This window comes from Falco naumanni, assembly GCF_017639655.2.
Source record: "Falco naumanni isolate bFalNau1 chromosome 20 unlocalized genomic scaffold, bFalNau1.pat SUPER_20_unloc_1, whole genome shotgun sequence".
NCBI lineage: Eukaryota > Metazoa > Chordata > Aves > Falconiformes > Falconidae > Falco > Falco naumanni.
This window is the reverse complement of record NW_024427345.1, coordinates 218973-238342: the sequence shown is the minus strand read 5'-3', so window position 1 is coordinate 238342 and position 19370 is coordinate 218973. Positions and strand designations below refer to the sequence as shown.

General features: G+C 50.5%; 2 protein-coding genes across 2 annotated transcripts in view; one reads left to right on the top strand and one right to left on the bottom strand.

Annotated features, from left to right (window-relative positions):
- Window positions 1-864: 864 nt before the first annotated feature.
- On the top strand, window positions 865-16931 carry KRT80 (keratin 80). Its single transcript, XM_040581070.1, has 9 exons — window positions 865-1314; window positions 4810-5024; window positions 10296-10356; window positions 11361-11456; window positions 14005-14169; window positions 14669-14794; window positions 14889-15109; window positions 15482-15537; window positions 15630-16931. The coding sequence occupies exons 1-9, from the start codon at window positions 988-990 to the stop codon at window positions 15830-15832; spliced, it is 1470 nt and encodes a 489-aa protein (XP_040437004.1). The 5' UTR covers window positions 865-987; the 3' UTR covers window positions 15833-16931.
- BCDIN3D (BCDIN3 domain containing RNA methyltransferase) overlaps window positions 15047-19370 on the bottom strand; it is a 25653-nt gene continuing 21329 nt past the window's right edge. Inside the window, exon 5 of the transcript XR_005825827.1 lies at window positions 15047-15160. The gene's annotated coding sequence lies outside the window, so the exon portion shown is untranslated. The remainder of the gene's footprint in view (window positions 15161-19370) is intronic.

The window sequence follows — 19370 nt, the reverse complement described above, 5'->3', positions numbered from 1 at the left end:
GATTTATACCTAGGTCCGAACAAGCCTTTAAGGGCGTGCCAGCTTGGCAGCCTCAAATTCATTAAAAGCCAGTGGGTTTTGGTGTCTCCACCAAAAACCTTTTAAAGGGCTTTCAAGGAGCGGGAATGTGGTCGGCCAAAGATGGACCTGGGCACTTTTGAGATCCAACTCGGTGTCTACAGGTTTTGAAAGTCTCTGTTGTTGCCAGACCAGATGCCTGAATAACCTCTGGACCCTTGGTCCCCACACCCAGGGGCCTCAAAAGCAGACCTATCATCCCTGAAACACTCAAGAGTTCCAGAAGCTTCTGCAATGTGCCCACGCGGGCAGAGGAAGACCACAAGCGCCTCTAATCGCGATGAGCTTGAGCTGCGTTTCCAAACCCCTGCCATTCTTAGCCCATTCAGACTCTTGCTTTACAATTTTCAACGCAGCCCCACCAAAAAAAAAAAATTAAAAAAAAATCACAATTTCTTCCTGCAGATTTTGGCTGGAAACCAGCCAGGGGCTGAACCCAGGCTCCGTGCACCGAGTGCTCCCTGAGCCTGCTGCAGCCCAGCACCTTTGCTTTCTTCACCATTTAAGGATGAGGAAAGCAGCTGCTTGGGGCCTGGCAAATTACCTGCGAGTGATTTGTTTTTGCTGCGAGTGCCTGTGCCCTCACCACACAAACAAGCTCCTGAAGAAAGGAGGGTACAGACAGAGGAGGGAAGGGAAAAAAAAAAAAAAAAAAAGCGCCAACAGGTTGATCTGGATTACATCAACGGTTACACCCTCCTCCGTTTAATGAACATAGGAGAACAGGTGCTTGTAATTCATTAGCCAACCCACAAGCAGAGGAGACAGGAATTAAGCCGACCAAACTCCTCAGCGTGCCACTACTCTCCTTCCCTTTGAGGCAGCAGCAGCAGCAGCGAGAAAACTTCATCTTTTTTTTTTTTTTCTCCCCCTTTCCCTCCCCTCGAGCTGCAGAGCCACAAGCTGAGCATGACTAACCCTTGCAAAGCCTTCACCAGTGGCTCCCTCTCCTCCTGGGAGGTGTCAGGGAAGATGAGCAGAGGAAAAGCAGCCAGCCCGTCCCCGGATCGCCTGGGCCGCTGCAGTCCCAGCGGGTTTGCCAGCAACGGCTACAGCTCTCTCAGCCTCCATGGAGATGCTGGTTACGGATGCTCCCCTTACCCCTCCTTCTCCATCGACGAGAGACTCCTGGCCCCCGTGCACCTCGATATCGACTCGGACTTCCAAGCCATGCGGCAGCAGGAGAAAGAGGACATCAAGTTGCTCAACAACCAGTTCGTGACCCTAATTGAGAAGGTAAGGTGAGCTACCACGGCGCAGCACGGGGAAAAGGATGGTGGTGGGCAAGCAGGCACTAACCAGTCGCTCGGGAGACTTATCAAGGCCTTCAGCTAACCATTGCCAGGCTCTGAAAATTAAGCTAATTGCTTAATCGGTTATTCCTTCAGCGCTATCTGCTTTAACAAGGGCCTAGCATCACCTCTTGGGGAAGCCGGGCTGCCTCCGTGGTCAGCAGCATCGGGCAGCCCGTGCATCTCCTTCGCTTGCCTGTCACCCCACGGGTCCCTGGGAGGGCAGGCAGCTCTGTCCTCGGGGACACAGCCCTGCCCGAGCAGGCACGGCAGGGCCACAGGCACGGTGCCGGTGACAGCAGGCCTTGGATCCCGTAGTGGACAAACAGCCATGGGCGGTGACGCCGATTAAGGCGGCAGCTCAAATTCTTCTCTAACTGCCAAAGAGAGATGGAGATTCACCTTCAGAGCAACGTGGTGGGCAGGGGACACCCCCCACCCACCTCCCTCCGCTGTGGTTTTTATTGCGAGGGGTTGCATGCTTAGCCAAGAAAGTGTCGCTTTCATCTCTTAAGATCCATGAGAAGGCAGAAGGTTTTCTCAAAGGAAAACAACTCATCTAGCTGGGGCAGGTTTCTGCAAAGCCCTGGTGCTCTGTAAACAGATGGTAATCTCCTAGGAGGATTGCTTCACTGCAGTCTACAATACAGGCACTCAATGCCAAGCTACTATGGCTTGGGATTATTATTTTTTTTTTAACTCTACCTCTAAGAGGACCTGAATTTGCACTGGAGAGGAAGGAGAAGGGCGGGGGAACCTACCGTAGCATCTATCCAAACTGAATAGCTGTGAACCAACCACACCTACCTGTGCAAACAGGCCTGTGGTGGTAGCAGGGGGCTGACCCTGGATGGAGGGGCTTGGCAGCCTCCACCTCCGTGCTTTTCCAAACATGCATCCTCGGCAATGTGGATTTGGAGAACCCCTCGTTTGGAAATCACCCAGGTGGGTCGTGTCGCACATGCTACAGGACCGGTCCTTTGACTATCTGGACCCAGCGGTCGAGGTTTGCGTGGATGTTAGCCCTGCTCAGAAACCAGAGCTCAGCAGAAAGGATGGCGGAGATGGAAAAAGACCACGCTGCGACAGTACGTACGTGAGCCAGGCCACAGGCACCAGCCTGTTCCGTGCAAAGAGGGATGGAAGGAGTGGGAGAGCCTCCAGGTTTCCTGACAGACCCAAGCGGGCAGCCTGCTGATAAGCGTGCGCTACAGGGCGCGATGGACAGAAGATACAAACACCCCACCTTAGCTGGGTGGCTTGGACTTCAGTGCTAGCAGGTCCTGCGTTTAGCTTTGAAGGCTGCAGCTTCAAGTGGCAAACTTCAGCCATCTGCCTCAGGCCCACATTCCAGAGGAAATAATGACACCTCCTTGTCAAAGAGAACTTGGGGGTTTTTTAATCAGGAATTCGGATGGTCTCAGGCCTGAGCAGCTAATTCCTCAGATGAATGACCACATTAACTTCAGGAGTTGGCTGTTGATGGCTTTCCAGCAGGCTGTTCCAGATCTGCTAGTATCTATTTTCCATCCGGGTGGGAGAAGGGGAAAAGCCAAGTCGTGGAGCCCCTGTTGGAAGCCCTACCTTTAGCCTGCACAGCACAGAGGTAGAGGCCTCTGAGGACTAAGATTTCGTTGTTTCTGTGTTCAGGCATGATTTTCCAAGAAATGAGGCCAGATCTGGGTGATTCTTCTGCTGCAAAGCTCTCATTAAAAGGCTCTGCAAGGAAGAATTTCTGCTAAGATGGACACAGCATAAAAAGCCAGGATGTAAGCAGTTCAGCCCAGTGGACAGGTACGGTTTGGGAACAGGAAAGAAGAGTGTCAAGGATGGAGAAAAAGAGCAGCTGAAGATTAGGAGCAAGGTCAGGCCCTGAGATTTGATTGAGCGTCAAAGATGAACGTAGAACAACAGCTAATGCATTCGATCGTTTAGCACCCCAGCAGCAAACGGGGAAGCTGCCTTAAACAAGAGGCTGTTCGCTACAGCCCAACCCGCAGGCTGACCCCAGCCCCGCAGAGGGATGCTCTGTCACAGCCCCCGAGATGTCTCAGACCGAGAGTACAAGTGGCCCAGCTAGTTCCTGATGGCCCTAGAGGCCACCTACTTGTGCCACTTGCAATGCCCCTTCCTGGCTCTGCAGCAGCAGCATCCTCTTGGTTCCCAGCCTGACGTCTGCACACACACAGCATGCTGTGCTGGTTTTGTACCAGGACAAAGCAGCCAGTCAGCAGACTGGACGACTGATGGGATGTCTACAGCCACGGGTTAAGGTATCAGGAAGAAAGGATGAAGCCTCTGACACAGAGACCTGTAATATCCAAACACACTCATCCCTTCTGCTGGGAACTGACTGTGAGCATCCGAGTGCTTTTGATTTGCTCGGCTCCTCTCTGCTCCTGCTTCTCTCTCTGTCCAGACAAGAAGTGTTTTGGGAAAGATTCCGTCTCTCACCACGTGCATCTGTGCAGCTGTCAGCAGCTGGAACTCTGCCTCTTCATTGCACTGATGCCGCTTCAGGCCACAGAAAGTTAATGTCAAAGCTGATGGTTGAGGCCAGATACCATCTGCACCCCGCACGGTGACGGTGTCAGCACTGAATCATCCCCGCAACAGAGGGGAGGCCACTGGCGGAGGCAACTCGCACATCACCAGCCAAAACGTGGCTGAAGGAGTTTGGTTTTGTTCGCAGAGCAGTAGGAGAGAGAGGTAGCAATTAGATAATTAATTGAAGTTAACCAAGAGCTTTGAAGATGAAAACTGTCAAATACTGAGCGTTACTGTTAAGATTGTGAATATTAGGAAAGAAGAGAGCCAGATTCATCAAGCAGTGGGTGGATGAAATGTGGTGTATCCTCTCCAAGCAGACAGGCGCATGCACACACAGACCTCACGTGGAGTCTGTAATTATTTTGCTTATTCTCTCGAGTTCCCATAGGCTTAGTCTCTGTTGCTTTGCAATACAAACCAGGGCTCTGATTCATTACTCCAACTTCACCATATAATCTAACAGATTTGACAGCAGTTATCTTTGTGCCACTCCGAGGCAGTAAATCTGCCTTTCTCTCGCTCTGGACATCCACGTGTGACCTTGTGGTGGATTTTCAGCCTTTGCTTCAGTAGGTCCACAGGCGAAGGGGACTAGCATCAAACAGTCCTTATCTTTCAGTGACTTAATAAAAGATGCCAGTTTGATGTAAACATGTTCAATCAAGAAATAAATTAGTAGGTAATGTGCAAAACCTCTAAAAGCCCCTATAACCCTCCATCCTCAGGCCTAATTTTCAGGGGATTTTTCACTTTTCCCTGGAAATCTCTGCTGATTCCAGCAGCTTCTCACTACTCTCAAGGTCTCCAGTTCAGTATCTCCTGCCCTGCCAGGAGCCATCAGCTTTGATTTTGGCCAATGTCATGAATGTCTCCAAAACTTCTCCTGCAGGTCCAGTGCTTGGAGCAGCAGAACAAGATCCTGACGACAAGGTGGAACTTCCTGAAGGATCAAGACAACTCCCACTCCGAGTCGGACATCAAGGCCATCTACGACCAGTACATGAGCAAAATGAATCAAGAGATGAAGGCACTCAACTACGAGCAGGAAAATCTTGAGGCAGAGCTAACAAGGGTCCTGAACACCATGGATAACTTCCGAAGCAAGTAGGTGCCCAGCCTAGCTGGCGGTTACAAGGGGGGATGTGTTTCAAAGGTACCTGTTCAGCTGTGGGCACAAAGAGGAATGTGGGCTTGATTTAACAAGGATAGACTGGTATTCCCAGGAAAAAATTCCTAGTTTGGTGTGCAAAGAACTGTGTATTGGAGAAGTCAGCACCTTAGCCTCTTCTAACTAGAGATGAAAGCAAACCCATAAAAAGCAAAATACCAAAGAGCTCTCGGCATCTGACAAATGCCTCAGGCTCTGAGGAACAGTGTTATCGGGAATGACAGCCACAAACACAGAAATGTTTCTTCTCCACACTATTATCACAAACTAGAACTTTCTTGCCAAACTGTTTTATGGATCGAGGCTGCTTACTATTAACAAACATCCCCTTCTTTCCCCCTTTGCCCCACAACATTTAATACAAAACTCTGCTTTGACCAAAAAGTCAGACTTTTACCCAGAAAAGCTCTTGACAGAAAATACTGAGGCAGCTGAAAGTTTAAGGGAAGACCAGCTGCCATGTGCTTATCGATGCTTTTGCCAAGAGCTTTGAGATCTTTAGATAAAAGCATCTGAGATGTGCCATGGCTCATTCAAGAAGACAATGCTTTTCTTATTATCACTGTTATTTGCATACCACAGGTGAATCCACAATTAGATGCTTTCCCTTACACTTACACCCATCTGCCTGCACAAGATCGCTGGAGTCTTCCATGCTGATTTTGTAGCAAAGAGCCGCCACGTATGGTCACTGTCAAATAAAAACCGTGATGCTAAGGGACTACTGCCCTTTCGCTGGCACTGACAGACATCACGGCGGTAATAGCCCAAACCTGTTCCTGATGTACAAAGTGATGCACAAACAATAACAGTGCCCCCTCTAGAGAGTTTAGCCCCAGGGTCTTACAGCTCTTTGCAGACTTTGATTAAACCAGCTACCCGATGTGCCTGCCAGTTAGGGGAAGGACTGATACCTCCACTTTACAGATACACTAACGGAGACACAGCAATTAAATGCCTGTCTTAAGCTCACAGAGCAAGCTGGTGGCGGAGCAGGAATAGGAACTAGGAGTTTGGTTCTCGACCTTCTCTGTGAAACCATTATACTCAGCATCCTTCCAGAAGTGACACGCTGATACCCAGGTGCCTAGAAATACCTGAATTCTCCACAGTGGGTGTCTGTCTTCTCTTTATTGGGATGTTGGTTTCACTGTAAGCCCGGGGCTCTCTGACGCTTGCTTTGCTGACAGGTAGAACCCTGAGCTTGGATCAAAGCCACAATATGGACTGTGCCATTTACTCCCGGCCTTAAAAAGGTTAAGGCCTGCCTTCCCTCTCTGGAGCACTTGGTCTTCCTTGCACTTCCCTGAGGAAGTAACTGTTCCGCGGCCCTGCAGTTATAAATGATACTTCTCAGGTTATTCCCTGACAGTCATGAAAACCCAGCTAGGAAATGGCTGGGCTGGTGGAGAAACGTCAGATCGGTCACCCCTGTCTGCTCTCACGGTTTGTACTCATACTTGTACTCAGTAATTGCCTCGTTAATTGCCTATGCCTGGCACTTACTTATTTTTCAGCCTGATTTCCTAAGGTGCTTACACACACAGGCTGGCTGTGCGTTTCCCCCTACCTTTTGATTTTCTTGGACAGTTACTACCTAGCTGGATAAGACATGATAGGGATGCTACATCCCTCAAAATTAAATAAAGAGAATGACTAGAGGAACAGGACCTGTGCCACACCCAGCACAGAGAAGACAAGGATGTGCATGTGTGCTGTATTAGACAGCAGAGAATCCACAATAGCTACCAGCTTATGACCACCGCAACTATCATTCCTGAGAAGGGTTCCCACTTTGTGGAACTACAGGGCCACGGGGAAAATACCGTTCAGAAATGACACGGCTCCTCAGAACACTTTTCCTTCACTTGCAGAGCCTTCCCCTTCCGCTTTCTCCCGTTTGTGAGCTGTAAGGCACAAGCCCTGCCAGGGGCGACCTGAGCCACGAACAGGCAAAACCCACCCTGCGACTGGGTGCTGTTAACACCCAACGCCAGCGCAGGTGGATTTCTGTGACTGTGACAATCCACTGTGCTGCTCCCAGCGGTTAGTGATTCATGGGGAGAGAAACTGCTGCTTCTGCCGAGCCTTCTCCAGGCAGCAGTCCAACCCCGTCCTAACCCACGCTGGCTCTGTCGAGTCCTGCACGCCGCCTTCGAGAAAGCCGCCTCTGCCCAGTTGTTTTTCTAGAGCAAACGGTCTGTCTAGACCATGCAAATTTTGGAGGCTTCCAACTCCTCTGGAGGCTTATTTTCCCAAGGGAAAGTTTTTCTGGGGAGGAAAAGCTAATAATTTAACTGGTTATGTTCTCATCAAAGCTGGGGTGCTCCACATGGAACGCGCCATACCTGTGGTGACCACTCAAGCAGGCTACTGCCCAGCAATACATCACTTACGATGTGAAACGTGCCTGCCCGTGCTCCTCTGTAAGGCCTTAATCTGTTTATCTTCTCCACCCAGCAACTGCTTTCCAAAAACCACACGGGAGATTTTAGTTAGGACACTCGCACCCCCTCCCCAAATTAGTTGCCACTGACCAGCAATTCCAAACGCAGAGGGGAGTGGGGAGGGGACAGGGAAGCAGCCTGGAGACTGGCACAGCATCTCAAACCCTGCTTCTTTAGGAAGTCAAGCTAAAAATCAAATACCAAACCACACCTGAGTAGGGATGACTGCCCAGAGGTGCACCATCTGCACAAAGCGTTTGCTTCAGCTCCCCACACGTGTGATTTGCACATGCAAGGAGCCATTTGAATGAAAAGGCAGGGAATTTTTGCCTGTGCTGACCTACCCTGCGGTGGCACTGGGGAGATAGAGCAGGGAAATATGGGGCATGCAGCCCTCAGAGGATCCACTTCTGAGATCCAACGACTACGTTAGTCAAATCTGAAAACCAGATAGTTGACAACCCTCTACCTTCAACCTCTGCAGCTGGTTTTCAGCTGCTTTCTGCCCCATTTCCTTGCTCCACAAGAGGAAGACTGACTTAAAGTCATGCTACCAGGCTCAGATTCATCCCACCGTTCTATCTTCACCCTAAAATAGTCTTGAAGGCACATCCAGAGAGGAACACAGCCTGCCTGGGATTTGGTTCACCTCTGATTTTGCTTCACTGCCTATGGAAGGAGCCCAAGGCGACTAGACACCTGTCTCAGGTGTGTCTTAGGCGCATGAATCGAGATGGGATGGATTTACACCGTAATGCAAGACTGCTTAAGGATTATCTCTAAGGAGATAAATGCTGCAGTGTGTTTGTGGAATGCTCCATCCCCATATGAGTCACCTCCCGGCCGCCAGGTCCCTCCAGAGCTGTGCAGTGAGCATGTTTGGCTGGCTGGGCCTGCTCTCTTTCAGTCAGGAGTGCTGTTTGTTCAATATGCAGGATTATGTCAACGCTTGGCAATGCGTGAAGGTGCTTCGGCAGGCTGGGACAGACTGGGATTGGGCTGAGGTGCAATGAGGATGAAGGAAGAGTGGCAGGCTGTAATTAAGCGCAGTACATAGTTGCTGGCAGCACAGCTAACATTCCAGCTAAAGAGGAGAGAAACCAGACAGGTAAATCTCGTTAGCCATGCTACCTGGCCTTATAAAAGCAGGCAAGGAGAGGGTGAGTTTTAACATCACGGGGGTACTCAAGAAGAACCTTAAAATTGCCTAACTGTAGAGCTGTGACTGTCAGGTCCCCTCCCTGCCCTCGCTATCCCCTCTGTCGAGGGAGCACCAGCTCCCTGGAGCTGGTTTTGATATTTCAGGCCAGCTCCTGAGCAGGACTTAACCCCCTGCCCCACAGCGTGATCCCCTGTGCTGCACTGCCAACACCTTCTCTCTCTCTCTGCAGCGAGGCACAGCTCCTCTTTCTCCTAAAGGTTTGTACAACAGCAGGGAAGGCTCTTGAGAGTAACTGGAGTGATGATGGACCAGACCACCAAACAACAGAATATGGCTGTCATTCCCAATTTTACCATCATCATCAATCTGTTAGGAGATGCCATTTTATCTCGTTCTCAAAGGTCTCAGCCTTCCCCATATCAACTTGGTGGCATCTGTAAGTAGCACTGAAAGGTTTAATTCAAAGCCTGGAAATGCTATGCACACGTTAGGGTCGGAGGAGCGTGAGGTATCATGGAAAGCAGGGAAGCCACGACCTCCCTGAGCGCCCAGCCTGCCCTGGTCTCGGCAGAAAAGCCAACATTTCCAAAGCGTGTCCAGCAGCACCACGGGAGATACCAAACACTCATCACATAACGCTCCTGCACAGCAAACGAACAAACCGCTGCTGGCCATACACCAGGCCCAAAAAAAGACCTCGTGGCTTCCTGGTCAGACACCTGCTTTTAGTAGCCTTAGGGCTAGCCACACGCTTGTCCCGAGAGCCAGCAAGGGTTGGCGCCTTCCCTAAGCTACCCTCCCGTATCTGCTGCTGGTCATCCAGAAATGCATTTGCCCCTGGACTATGTCTTTGCTATCCCGGTCCTGCCTTATCAAACCTCTTTTTAAACACCTGCAGGGTTGGTTCCTCTGCTGGATATTTAGCCATTAGGACTCCACCCTGTCCTATCCGGGTTTTGTTACCTTCTGCTCTGTGGGCACTGTTTTCCACGAATTGCTTTGCCAGGTCCTGCGTTACTTCGCAAATCGCACTACGTTTAGGCTAAGTTATGACACCACGCCGGTATTCTCGGAATTTTCACAAGCCAAAGTCTTCTCTCTGAGACGACTCTCGGGCTCTGGAAATTAAATGCTGAGGACACCTGAAAGAAAGAGAAGAGGAAGGCTTAGGGTGAAAATTTAGGAGTCTTTGGGCATGCGACTGGGTTTCACAGAATAACTCACCACACCCCACTTCTCCAAGCCTGCTCTCTCTTTCTGTAGCAAATGTGAGCTAACCTGAGGCTGCTCAGCCCTCAAATTAAATGAGAATTAAAGATACCTGCTCTCTACTCTGGGGCTCTTCAGCCTTAAAGTACTCATGGTGTTAGTACAGAGCAGCTGGCATGTGGCAGCTTGTTGTCCTCTCACTTGTCCAGGATGCCCACACTTAAGACATACCTCTCCCTGCTGTCTGGCACACATCAAGGAGGTGGGACATCACAGTAAAAGCAGACAGATTTGATGCCAACGCTTTTTGGGGCCAGCAAGACAACCTTAAGCATCCCAGAGGCTCTCGCCATGTGTAGTTCCTAACTGTTTTTTTTCACTCTCCTTAGATACGAGGATGAAATTCGCCTCTGTAGCGGCATGGAATACACCTTCACGGAGCTCAAAAAGGTCAGTGGCAAGAGCAGCTTTTCATCTGCACACCTCTACACCCACCAGCTCTGTGTAGTCACAGAAGAACCTGGAGAGGCAAGATGGTCCAGGCTCAGCTAGCTCTGAACAGAGTCCTTGTACCACAGAGGTTTTGTGGGTAATAAGGTCTTGAGGAGGACAGCAGAGCGGTGAACACAGTCACTATTTCAACAGAAAAAGTCCACATGGGCTGCCCGCGGTTCCAGAAAAGCCCCGTGGCTCTTGGTGGAAGCACCAGGGGGTCAGACCATGCCTGCACCCAACCACGCTGCAACTGCACTGGCCAGACCTGGCCTGGAGGGGTCTGCACCCAGGACCCTCTGAGGCAACACCCCTCCTCGCTGGCATGTTTTCTCTCAGAATGATATCGTAGGTTGGGAAAGGCTGGAAATTGATAAATGTGTTTGCTTTTGTTCCCTGTCACATGGCCACATCCTGTTTAAACATCCCACCCCAGGAGTAGGTGCATTTGAGTATCAACTGGAACGGGAGGCTTTGTGCACAGCCTTTACATTAAAAAAAAAATAATCCAAGGTGCACGAATGCAGGGTATTATTAGACAGAGGAAACGTTCTCCGCAAATTATTATTATGGCTAATTGCATGTTTTCCCTGACACACTCATCGACCAGTAAGGGCAGTTCTGGTGACTTTTGTGGATGGCATCAGAGTTTTCAATAACCTGTGCTTTTTGTGGTGAACAAAAGATGAGTGGGTATGGACCTGCCCTACTTGTTTCCTTCTCCACCCTACCTCATTTGAGACTTCCACCAAAGATCTCACTCAAAAAAAAATTAAAAAAAGCAGAGGAAAAAGGTCTGCAAAGCAGCCACCCTACTTGCAGAGCAGGAGAGCAGTTTCATAAGTACCTGCCAATAAACAGCAAGCAGGGCACTTGCTGGGGGAGGAGGCGGCAGTGGGAAAGACTTCTGGCTACTAACTCAAAGCCAAACCATTGATTAATATGCTTTCCATCTCCTGTAGGATTTAGACGTGAGCTCCTTGCACAGAACTGAGCTGGAGGTAAAACTCAATGGGCTCCAAGAGCTGATGGAATTGAAAAAAACCGTCTATGAGCAGGTAAAAAAAAAATCAATTGGGAAAGTGGCCCGGGAACACACAAGCTACTATGCAAAAAAAAAAAGGAAAAAAAAAAAAGAAGAAAGGGGGAAAAAAAAACCCCCACAACATTTTTGTGGCCTGTTCCACTACAGAGAGGGCATTCTTCCAGATTTACACCAAAATGAGAGCTTGTCCAGGGAAGTTGCATGGTGTTGCAGACAACTATTAAATGGCTTGAGGGTCTCATGAGATAATCCCCTTCCCTTCGCTAAAGGAGTGCATTTTAAAGTTGACCAGGAGGGTCCTTTTGCCCCACAGCTCCTGCAGGGAGGCTGCTCCAGCAGGTCCCCCCTCTAACAGCCAGGAATCCCCATCCAACACCGGAGCTGGCTCAGCACCTAACCCCCATGGCCCAGGCTCCCCAGGTCACAAGCGAGCGGAATATTGTCCGATTCAGGCTCAGACGAAGGGATCACAACGAACCGGGCCAAGCCACCGTGAGCCTGGGTGAGGTGCTGGATGCTCTTTAGCACAATCCAACGTAACGCATCCCACCTCATGGGAAGCACGCACTCAGGTGTTATGTCACTGAGGGGGGCAAGGACGCAGAGGCTGCAGCCCTTCACACAAACCCAGAGGCTGCAGCGTGCCTAGCTACTCAAACCCAGTAAAGCCATTACAGCCACTTACTCAGAGCCTGTAAAATGTTACCAAGCAGGCTCAGCCGTGTTTTGGGAATACTAATGATTTGTCTAAATTCTACCAAAACAATTAAAGTGCTTGACAGAGGAATGTCAACATTCCTTGTGGGGAAACTGAGACACAGAGAGACAGAAGGACCTGCATAATATCAGAACTGCAAAGAACACATGCCCTGCCTGCAACTAACCACGAAACCTTACTTTCTCCAAAGTTCTAAGATTTAAGTTGCCTTGCACCAGGAATACAGGGGTAGTTGGAAATCAGATCCTGCTGTCAGGATCTTCTTCTTGAGCTAATTTCCTCCAGGTTCCACACTGCTGTCCTGGCAGAAGGCTGCACAATTTTTTTTCACCCATGCTTCATGCAAAGAAATTACCCTCCATCTCTTCCTCTCTCTCTCTGTCCTCTCAACAGCTTGTTTTCAGGTTAGTCATTTTCTCGCCTGTACCTGTTGATTTGACTGACATCAACATATAGGCACACATACCCAGTGTAAGGGCAAATGAGGAAAACTGCTTGACAGCTTTGCTCACAGCACGTTGGTGTGAATCAGAAGAAAATCCCAGCCTCAATCCTCATTAATGAGCCACCAGGTTTTTTGGTTGGGTTTTTTTTTCCCCCTCCCCTGGCAGAGGATGCTCAAGTATTTGCAATACACTTGCATTTTCTCATACAGCTATTAACCTGCTCAAAGATTAACAAAGAGGCTCAAGGATTATATACAGAGGGGGGGAAAAATACATTGATAATCCTGATCTTTGGAAGAGCAGAGAGGTATTTTTCCTGTTATTCATGAATCACTATGTCAGGGTACCCTTTGTTTCCCCAGTCAGGGGAAGGCAAGGCAAACAAGGTATACAAATGCTTCTCTAAACAGAGATCAGAGCCCTCAGCACAAAAGAGAAGAACAAAAACATCAAGATGAAAGGTAAGAGATGGGGAGAGATGGATGCTGCTCTCTTTTAACACCGGTGTAAATCAGAAGCAACTGCAGAGATACCGATAAGGGTGACACCCCTGCAGGAACAGTCTGAGGCTGGGCAGGAGCTGCCAAGTGAATGTTTACACCATCTGCTCAATGTCAAGTCATGTCTTGCCTGGATACAAACCACCCAGGAGTGCAGTTTACAGGCATGGATTAAGGGTCCTTTTTAGGTTCACTGAGAGGAGTCTGCACTCATCATTGTTTGGCTCCTTTTTCTAAAGCTGTGACCGAGTCAGCTATCAAGAGCAAATATCCCAGTCAGTGATACTGCAGCTTGTGTGCGCACGTTCCACCTTCCCCCGTGCTGGCTGAAGTTTGCCCAGCGTAGGAGAGCAGCTCTGGGGAGTGGGATAGGTCTGCCAGCGGTGGATGTGTTCAGAGAAGGGTCCTGTCTCTCTCCTCTGTAACTAGACACAAAGCAGACTACAACACCACAAGCGGCAGCCACAGCCTCTCCAGGTAGCGAAGCAGAGCTGGGCAAAGCCATCTTCCCAGCACCACCAGCCTGCAGAACGGTTCATGCTGCCCTGTCTCTTGCCCAAGACGCACACGCCCACCATCCGAATACTGGTAGAGACTGAAGCATGGTCACCAGTTCAATTAACTTGCTGTTGATGCAGTACAAATGCACTATTTTACCAGACTCTTTAACAGATTGTATCCAAAGGTCCCGAACCAACACCTTAGCCCGAGTCTGGATTTCCCAGAGAAAGTACCAGCTCCCAAACTTCAGAGACTGAAAACCTAGGAAGTTTCACCATCTCCATACTGCGTATGGAAGATGTTTTGCCTAGCTACCTGCCCAGGTCCAGCTCTCTCCCAGTTCATAGCTTTCTTGACTACTTGGTATCTCAATCCTATTCTCTCTTTGCTCTTCAGGAACTCGAGGAGCTGCTGACAGAAATTAAGGACATTTCTGTTGTACTGGGAATTGACAATGCATGCAAACTTGATCTGAGCAGAATTGTGGAAGAAGTGAGGGCCCAGTATGAAGCCCTGGCTCTTCGGAGCTGGGAGGAGGCTGAAGCACTTACCAGGAGAAAGGTATTTGTCTCCTTATCTGATTGATAGTGGGGAGAGGCAGGGAAAGAAGAGGGAGAGAGATCAGCCCAGAAACTACAGGAATCAGCAAGATGTGGAGGGACAGACTACAGCTGGGAACTGAGGGAGGAACAGGGTGCTAACCCAGATCAACTCCTCCTAACACAGGTGTGTAAATTAGTAGTTTCATCGCTCTAGGCTCTCCATACTGTCAGTGGAGAAAGGCAAGGCCATCTCCCTGTCCCTCCTAAGAGGCAAATGACCTTCCACTGGTGCCTCCTCCAAACAGGGCAAGAATGCGATTAACCTCAGGAGACAGAGTGCTCTATACCTGGCACAGCTACAGCCAGACAAGGATATGAGAGCGAGCCCTAAGTCCTTCCACACACCCATTATTTTTCCCGCTAGGCATTTCTCCTCAAGGGCAGTGGGAATCCTTGCAGAATCCTTTGCTGCAGCAGGGGAGGCGCACAGATAACCCAGTCTTCCATCTCTCCTGCAGCTGAATGAAGGAAGCACCCAGTCAGGCACCTACAGCAGTCACCTCCTTGACAGCCGACGGGAGATCGCGGACCTGAACATACAGATCCAGAAACTGAGGTCCTGCATTGTGTCCCAAAAGAGCCAGGTGCGTCCTGGGGTGGGCGACAAAACTCTGACACACAATCTGAAACTACAGCATGCCTAACACCTCCACCACCCTTTTCCCTTTGCAACACCAGTGCCTGTACTTAGAGGAGCATATCAAAGAAGCAGGAGAGCACGGTGAGATGGCCCTCAAGGATGCCAAAGCCAAACTGGTCAAGCTAGAAGAAGCCCTACAGAAGAGCAAGGAGGATATGGCTCACCTGGTGAAAGAGTATCAGGAGCTGATGAACATCAAGCTGGCACTTGATGTGGAGATTCTCACTTACAGGAAGCTGATGGAAGGGGAGGAGAGCAGGTAAGCTGGGCTTCCTTGTGGCTGAAGAGGGGAAGGGATGCACCCAAACACCTAGGAGAAAGCAGACATCCCGAGCTTTGAGTCTGGTATTGAAGGTTCGATCAAGGAAAGAATAAATCCCAGCAGTCCCCACGCAGTTCAGCCCTGTTTCTCACTCTGAAGTTTTTCTTAGACTCCCCAGACTGGAGGGCTCCAGCACTTCTCTAGATGATGCTTTGCCCAGGTGCTGCTGAGTTAGCCTTTCACGATGCAGCTCTGCACTTGGCTCTGCCCACATAGGCCAGGCTCACATGGGCCAAACTCGAGTCCTCTGTAGCTCCCCGGCATCGCAGAGGTTAATACATGTCCTCATGACTGTCCTTGTGTTCACAGCATGGAGCAACCAATACCCACAGTCATCAGCACCATCCGCTCCAGACCAAAGCGCCGTAAGTGGTTTTATTCATACAGCTTGCTAGAGCAGAGTGTGAATGAAACGTTTCTAACCCCCCACCCTCACTCCCCTGCCCCACTCCTGCAGTTTCTGCCAGCACCTTGAGAAACTCCAAGCTGTTTGCCAGAGGAACACACAGCACCAACGGTGAGACGAAGCCAGATGGAGCCAGCACAAAGATACTGCCCTCTAGAAGCCACAGTGCCACCACAGTGCCACCTGAAGCAGATGCCTTCATCAGCGGTGCCCGGCCAAAGCTCAGCTCCTTGCCCACTGAAGAATGCTCCTAGGAGAAACGGAGCCCCACAGCATGAACACCAGGCCTGTTGGCATCTGTAGCCAAACGAGGCCAAAGCACTTTCTCCTGAACTCAAGCCAACGTCTGAGGAACAAAGGACCAGAGTCCACTCCAGGCTGTCTCTTTTAGTTTGCCTTTACAACATCCCAGCTAACAGCAACATTATCAGTTACGAGCATAAACCAACCCAGGATTTTAGAGATTCTCCCATTTTTACATTAACCACACCAGCATCTTCCTCCCTAGGTCTGTTTCCCCGGAAGATCTGCATTCACAGCCTCTGACATCTACCTACAGGAAGCCTGGCAGGAGGGGAAGCATCGTTACACCAGCAGCCAGGCGCCCCCAGCCCAGCCATTGTATCAGTATTACAAAATCATTCTCTCTGCTCTGTCCCTGCTCTGTGCAGGTCTGTGAGGTATCCACCGATGTGGCTTTCACAGAAAGGCAGCACCGAGCTTTCCAAACCCAGCTGGTGGGGAGATGCAGGTGAACAACCTGAGCCAGGTGGATTTGCATATCTGATGACAAACATGCTGGCTGTAATGGGGGATCCTTGGCCACCTCAGAGTATTTAACTGATTTTACTGCCTTTTGGGTGGCCCCTTGTTCCTCCCCATGCCGCCAAAGCTAAAACTCCTCAAAACTTCTATTTAAGCTATCTCTCTAACAGAGAGCATCTATTGGTCTCCCCTAAAGGCTCTCCAGACTCCACACACATGGTGCTAGGTCCTACAAACGGCACGCTGCTTCCCATTTACAACAAGTAGGACTTGTCTTTGTATTTATTGAACTTACACAGCAGCTTTTACCTTACCTGGCTGACACTTCCAACGCACACCAGTCACATCACACCAAAGCTACCAGAGCCAACTCCGTAGATGCCATGTCGCCCCGCGAGCTAGGTGGGGGGGAATGTTCTGGCCTCACCACAGACATTTCCACGGCCCTCTTGCACAAACCTATGTCGACAGTGCCCTGCAGTATTTCCTTTTACGAGGCCAGGCTCTGGCCTCAGCCGCTGCCATGCAGCCCCACTCGAGTTCCCAGATTTTGAGTTCACAGGAGGAGTTGTTAATAGTCTCTTGGCATATTTCCATTGAGCGCATCACAGTATTTGCGCACTTCTGTAGGATAGACTACTAACTTAGTGTCTATGTAACCAGAACACTGGCTCTCTGGGGTTATGGCTGTTCTAATAAAGTACAGAGTGTCATACAGCAATGCATTGGAGTGTTGGGTTTCTCTGAATTTCTTGCCACAGCCCACCTGAAACAGTAATTCCTTCCCCAGTCACCAGCACGTCTCAGCTGAGGGCTCCGGCTAAACTCTGGCAGCCAAGTGCAGCTGAAATCGCTTCCCAGGTGATTTGTGTGGTCCATGTGCGCAGGGAGAAGTACATGGGGCTGGAAGGGCAGACAGAGCCAGCAGCCAAGGCTCTGGGGAGCTCGCTGCTCCTCCGCCACCAGGCTCCCACGTGGCTTTGAACCACAGAGCAGCTCAAGCATGTTTCAGGAGAGGAAGGGTCACCGCACAGGCCAGCACAGTCCCACCACTGTACGCACCTCCACAAAGCCTCCCCTTGCACCTCTGCAAAGGGGAACTTCTGTGCACGTGGGGCCCAAAGCCACCCTGTGGAAATGCACTTCCATGCAGCCCCTCATCTCAGAGGTGCCCTTCCTGAGCACAGGGGTGCTCCTGGGGCTCCGTGCTCAAAGCCACCCACCTCCAAGGGACTTATCTGGGAGATCCAACATGGACAAGGCCCCTAGAGGTGCTACGAGACCTGAGATGGGGAGCATCTCTGCTCTGCTGTTTTGCCCACCTGAAAGAAACACCGCGCTTTCAGGGTTAGCTCAAAGGGTACAGAGACAGAGGATGGGGGATGGGAGGACAGTCCAGACCAGCAGAAAGAGTCCCCACCTGTTAAACCTGGTTGCCCAAAGTGGCAGGGATGGGAAAGGGGGAAGCTAAGAGTAAGCTCCCAGTTGTACAAGCCACTCCCAGCTTCAGAAGCAGGCAGCACTGTAGTGCAGAGCTTCCCCTGGAGGCAGGAGCCAGCAGAACCCTTCCAGCTGGAGGAACAATGCTGGGTTTGTGCAAGGCTGAAGGGACACCAGAGGTGTGTGAGGCCCAGGAGATGAATGACTGCTCTGAACAGCCCGGCATCCTTGTAAGGCAGGGTGGGGCTGAGGCGGCGGGGGGGAAGGAAGGAGGAACACAGAGCTAGTGTTGCCCAGAATGAAAGCTGAATGGAAAGGGAGGCTTTGGGAGACCTGAACATTCAACCTGGGGGAGCTGAAGGAGAGGGTGGTCAGAGACATGTGCTCACAGGCCAGGCCAGAAAGGGCAGGGGTTCAACAGCAGCCCAGTCCTGCAAGAAGAGAGTTTCCAGCTGTTCCCTCCCTGCCATATGGGGGTTTTGGGTTTTTTTTTTTTGCTGCTTCTGAGCCTTCACCACTCAAAGAACTGGGAAAGATCCCCGAGGCCAGAGCAAGGGAAGGTGGACTCCTGGGTTCATCCACTGCTCCAGGACCCAGGAGAGAAGGACCCAACTCGCTATTTCACTGTCTCAGTCACTTCACTGCTCCGTGCCTCCGTTTCCCCACTGACAACTGGAGAGTGTACGTCAAGCCACATCATACCAGGGCAAGGATTTTATGCAGCAGAATAATTCCTGCACCGCACTGATGGGAGCTGAGCTATGCCAGAGATAGTCACACTGCTTTGGGACACTCGTACCTGCCCATGCACCTATCCTTCCCCCTCCACCACACTACCCCTTAAGCACTGACTTCATCTGAAGGACCAGTCCTTCCTCAGCAATAATTTCTGCAGCTGTTCTCACACCAGACACACAGACAGCTCTAAACCCAGCTGTTTAACCCACTGGGGAGTTCTGTATGTTTTTTCTTTGTCCAGTGAAGGGAATCACACCCCTTGCCCCCTTCAGAAACACCAGGCAGTACCATCAACTGAGGATCTCTGATCCCCCTTAGGTTGCTGGGGGACAGTCCTACAAGGGCAAGGATGCTGAGCCAGCACAGTAATCAACACAGCGGCCAGATTTAGTTGCTGCTAAGGAGACTGGCGGAATAAAGGCAAGCCCATCTGCGTTATCTGGCAAGCTACATCTCTGCAATCCAAAGCACAGCCATCTCCAGGTAAAGCTGTATCAATTTCAACTGCAAGAGGCTTCCCAAAGATGATCTCAAACCCTGTCTGGAGCCAAAGATTGGAGCATCTGCCCAAGCGTGGGGAAAGGAGACATCAGATGTCCAGGACACGGCCCAGTTGCGAGACAAAGCCCAGGGGCAAAACGCAGGGACTGATAAATCCGCGTGCTGAAAGCAGGGGGCAGAGCTGATTTTGGTGGGGCAGACTCTGGCAGGGAAGATCACCAAGGAAATATTCACATCTGCACAACAGCAACTGGGCTGGAGTCCAGAAGACAAGCCAGAGCAGACAAGAGGGAAGCAGCAGAGCTCCTCTGCTGTCTTCCAAGCAGGGAGAGCCTGAGCCCCAGACCA

Bases quoted from the DNA above. Each gene is read 5' to 3' on its own strand.
- KRT80 (XM_040581070.1), top strand. From the start codon at position 988: ATGACTAACCCTTGCAAAGCCTTCACCAGTGGCTCCCTCTCCTCCTGG. The intron at 14,795-14,888 runs GTGCGTCCTGGG...TTGCAACACCAG, and splicing joins TTGTGTCCCAAAAGAGCCAG to TGCCTGTACTTAGAGGAGCA. The intron at 15,110-15,481 runs GTAAGCTGGGCT...TTGTGTTCACAG, and splicing joins ATGGAAGGGGAGGAGAGCAG to CATGGAGCAACCAATACCCA.